Below are 3,499 nucleotides of genomic sequence, written 5' to 3'. Positions count from 1 at the left end.
TAACGTCTATACATTTTTTTAAAAGCTTCTAATAATTAAAAAAATCGAAAAAAGGAACAAAGCTGTGGTTAATATACATGAAATTGCGTTAAAAATATTTACAGTACATATGGGGCTACTTTATATCACTAGTGCGAGAAGTAGCATATTACGTTACTGTGTCGAACATTTAAAGGGCCATATGTACTGTAAAACGTTGTACGATACATGTGCGAATAGGTAATTCGCAACTCGTGTCGATTTAAAACACTCCCTTCGGTCGTGTTTTAATTTATCGCCACTCGTTTCGAATTTCCTATTTTTCGCACTTGTATCGTAATGTACTATTTTAATACAGTTGCTGAAAAAGTGCTATTTTACGTAGCTGCTTAGCGTGCGGAAAGTTGGATTTCGCCCTTGCATAATGTGCATACGTTAAAGCCCAGGTGAAAGCTGGAACGGAAGTCGCTTCCCCTATCCCTCAAACGTCGCCCCAAAGTTCTTATAAGTGTTTTGGACGCCGCTCGCAAAGCCCCCTTTATTTAGGTAATAATTGGGTTCAAGATTGATAACTCGAGCACGCTTTAAGCAACAGGTGTTAATGGTTTTAATACCTTATTGTTATTGTTATAAGAATAGTCAAACCATCGGAGCAAATTATATTTCGTCAATTCTAAAACAAAACTGGGTGGCTAGCCAAGACAATCGTTTGCGCTACGATAACGAATCGCTTTGTGTTTCTTTACTATTTTCCCAATAATATTTATGAACCATTCACTACGATGGTTTAATTCAGGAATCTTCCGTTTGCCCGATATACAATATACTTTGCCCCTTCGTAGTTCGTACAACAAATCATCATGCCTTTGGCAAACCCACTTTGTCAGTAGAGTAAAGGATGACCCACGTTAGACCGAGCCGCCCGGGCCAGAGCTTCTGGTGGTTCGTTTTCTGTAGAAATCATCACCGGTCATCTGTCATAGAAAATTAGCGTCGAAAGCTCCGGCCTGGACCCGGCGTGATGTAATAACGTGAGTAATAATTGAATGAGGCGCGAATTCTAATTTTCTATGAGAGGACTCTTCACGCCAATTTTTTTTTAAATTAGCCGCCTTTTCCTACTAACGGAAATGGCTTGCCAAACTATAAATTATGATATCATATCTAATCATCAATCCGTTCATCCTGGAAATCTTTAAGCTGATTAGATATTGATGTTTGAGAGATTGATATCATCAGTAACTTTAATGATAACACATGTTCTAATTATAGGTATATGTTTCGAGTATTAGGTATTAAAGGGTTTCGTAGTATTTACATATGTTATATCTCTGCCATTTTACAATCAACACCAACTCAATTTCACAACACAAAAGTTTTGACACGTTTACAAGAACGACGCGACGAAATGAAGAAATATAAGGCAATTTTTCTTTAAAATAAAAATATAGATAGAATGAACAACTTAAAATCAATGTTACTTCTTCCGCAGTATTCCCTATTTATGGAAGGTATCACGGAGGTCCCTCAAAAGAACCTCGACGCCATCGAGGAGGCGTACGGCTTCGTTGAGGAGTTCTTGTCCCGGACCAAGAACCTGGCTGGTGATAATATCACCATCGCCGACATTGCGGCGTACGCTACAGTCACCGGCTTAGTTGTAATTCTGGAGCTTAACGCTCAAAAGTAAGTATCCCACACTCTTATTCATAAAAAAAAGTTATCAATGGAACATTTTTAATGCAATTTCATTTAATTTATTGAATGACCAAAGCAAAACATTTGAAAGAGTTCAGTTTATATTGTAAGATATCCACAAATGCAAAGGCCCATGGGGTCCAAGTACGCACAAGTTTTTTAATGAAATCGCGAAGCATCTAGCTGTCGTAACTGTTGACCGAAGAGCTGGCGGCTTCTTCGCACAACTTATCAGCATTGCAATACGAGTACCACGAGGAAATGATGTCAGCATCCTTGGTACAATGCCTCTAAGGCCTATTTTAGATTTAAGCTAGTTATTTATTCGCTGAACGGCCCAGGAGATCTGCTGGACCAGATTAGATAGGAATTTGAATGGAAAAACTTCATTTTTGTTGTCTTTTACAGATACCCTAAAACGCAGGCGTGGCTACAAGATCTAGAAAACCGACCATACGTTCAAAAGGGCAACGCAAAAGGTGCTGAAGAGTATAAACAGTTTCTAAAATCCAAACTTGGTTAAACTAAAACAGATTCAATAGTGTCATATTTTTTGCGTAATACATATGATAATTTTAAGATTTTAATTAACCTTTAATAAATAATAATATAAATGAAACCAATATCTATATTGATATTTCTCCTCTCCTTTACGAATTCGCATCTAAGTTTCAAAATTAAAGCTTATTACACAAACATCTGTCCCTAAAATAAACCGACGTGAAAATGCTGAGAGCATCATTGTATGTTTTTTAATTTTTCCGAGAAGATAAAGTGAATATAGATATAATCTTTTAACTTTATTGAAATGTCTACTTGATTATAAATGTAATAGTGATATTTTATCGTATACTAACGTAAACACAAAAACACATTTAGCGAACGATAATCGGATTATATGGAAGATATGCTGTGTATTTATAAGGTAGGGGAGAAACAGTCGTAATATTTTGCAATTTTACCTTGGTTTCTGGCTAAGTGGCTAACTATTATTATTATGATTAAATTAATATAGTAATAATATAAATTCAGTTTATGATCTGTACATTCGTATAATCATTTACCTTTTTATTGTTTATTTTGTATTATATTTCGAAATTGTACTGATTAAGGAAATGCGTACAAATAATTGTCAAATTAAGTTTTAATATACCTAATTAAATCATTAAGAAGGAAGTATACCACTTACTCGTCCTTACAAAAAAAATATTTTTTATACTATTTCTAATTATTTTCCATTCTCAATTATTTTTAATATGTTATTGACCCAATGATAAACTAGGTTTATAGGTTTTCCTTTTTTTTTTCAAAATTAGCAATATGTATAAACCTAGAATATATTAGGCTGAAGCGATCGACATCAAAATCAAAGTAATTTGTTAAGATTTAGTTAGTGGAAACCGTTTTCTCCCGAAAGGAACTTTCATAATCGGCAACGCGTATGTAACTCCTTTGGAGTTGAAGGCGTACACAGGCTACGGAGACTGCTTACCATCAGGCGGACCGTATGCTTGTTTGCCACCGACGTAATATTAAAAAAAATATAAAAAAAATAATGTGCCAAAAATATGTACCTTAATATATGGGCAATATAGTCGTGTAGACATATTTTTGGCACTTTTTTCGTATCGATATTTTCAGACGTGACCGTACCACCTGGCGTAGGTAAGAATAAAATAATCACCGTTAACAGCAAGCCACTATAACTATTGTATGTAGTATGCGATTATGGTATGTACAACTAGTATTATCACGGTTACAATATCAATAATGTGATATGCGCCGTAAAAATGCCTACTGTTACGCCCTTTCTGCTCCAATG

General features: G+C 35.1%; 1 protein-coding gene across 1 annotated transcript; it reads left to right on the top strand.

Annotated features, from left to right (window-relative positions):
• The first annotated feature begins 862 nt into the window (after positions 1-862).
• Positions 863-2,296, top strand: LOC133520135 (glutathione S-transferase 1-like). Its single transcript, XM_061854475.1, has 2 exons — positions 863-1,665; positions 2,086-2,296. The coding sequence occupies exons 1-2, from the start codon at positions 1,436-1,438 to the stop codon at positions 2,198-2,200; spliced, it is 345 nt and encodes a 114-aa protein (XP_061710459.1). The 5' UTR covers positions 863-1,435; the 3' UTR covers positions 2,201-2,296.
• Positions 2,297-3,499: the final 1,203 nt, after the last annotated feature.

This window comes from Cydia pomonella, chromosome 7 (assembly GCF_033807575.1).
Source record: "Cydia pomonella isolate Wapato2018A chromosome 7, ilCydPomo1, whole genome shotgun sequence".
Classification (NCBI taxonomy): domain Eukaryota; kingdom Metazoa; phylum Arthropoda; class Insecta; order Lepidoptera; family Tortricidae; genus Cydia; species Cydia pomonella.
Note: the sequence above shows the minus strand (reverse complement) of the source record. Positions and strands in the feature narration are given on the sequence as shown.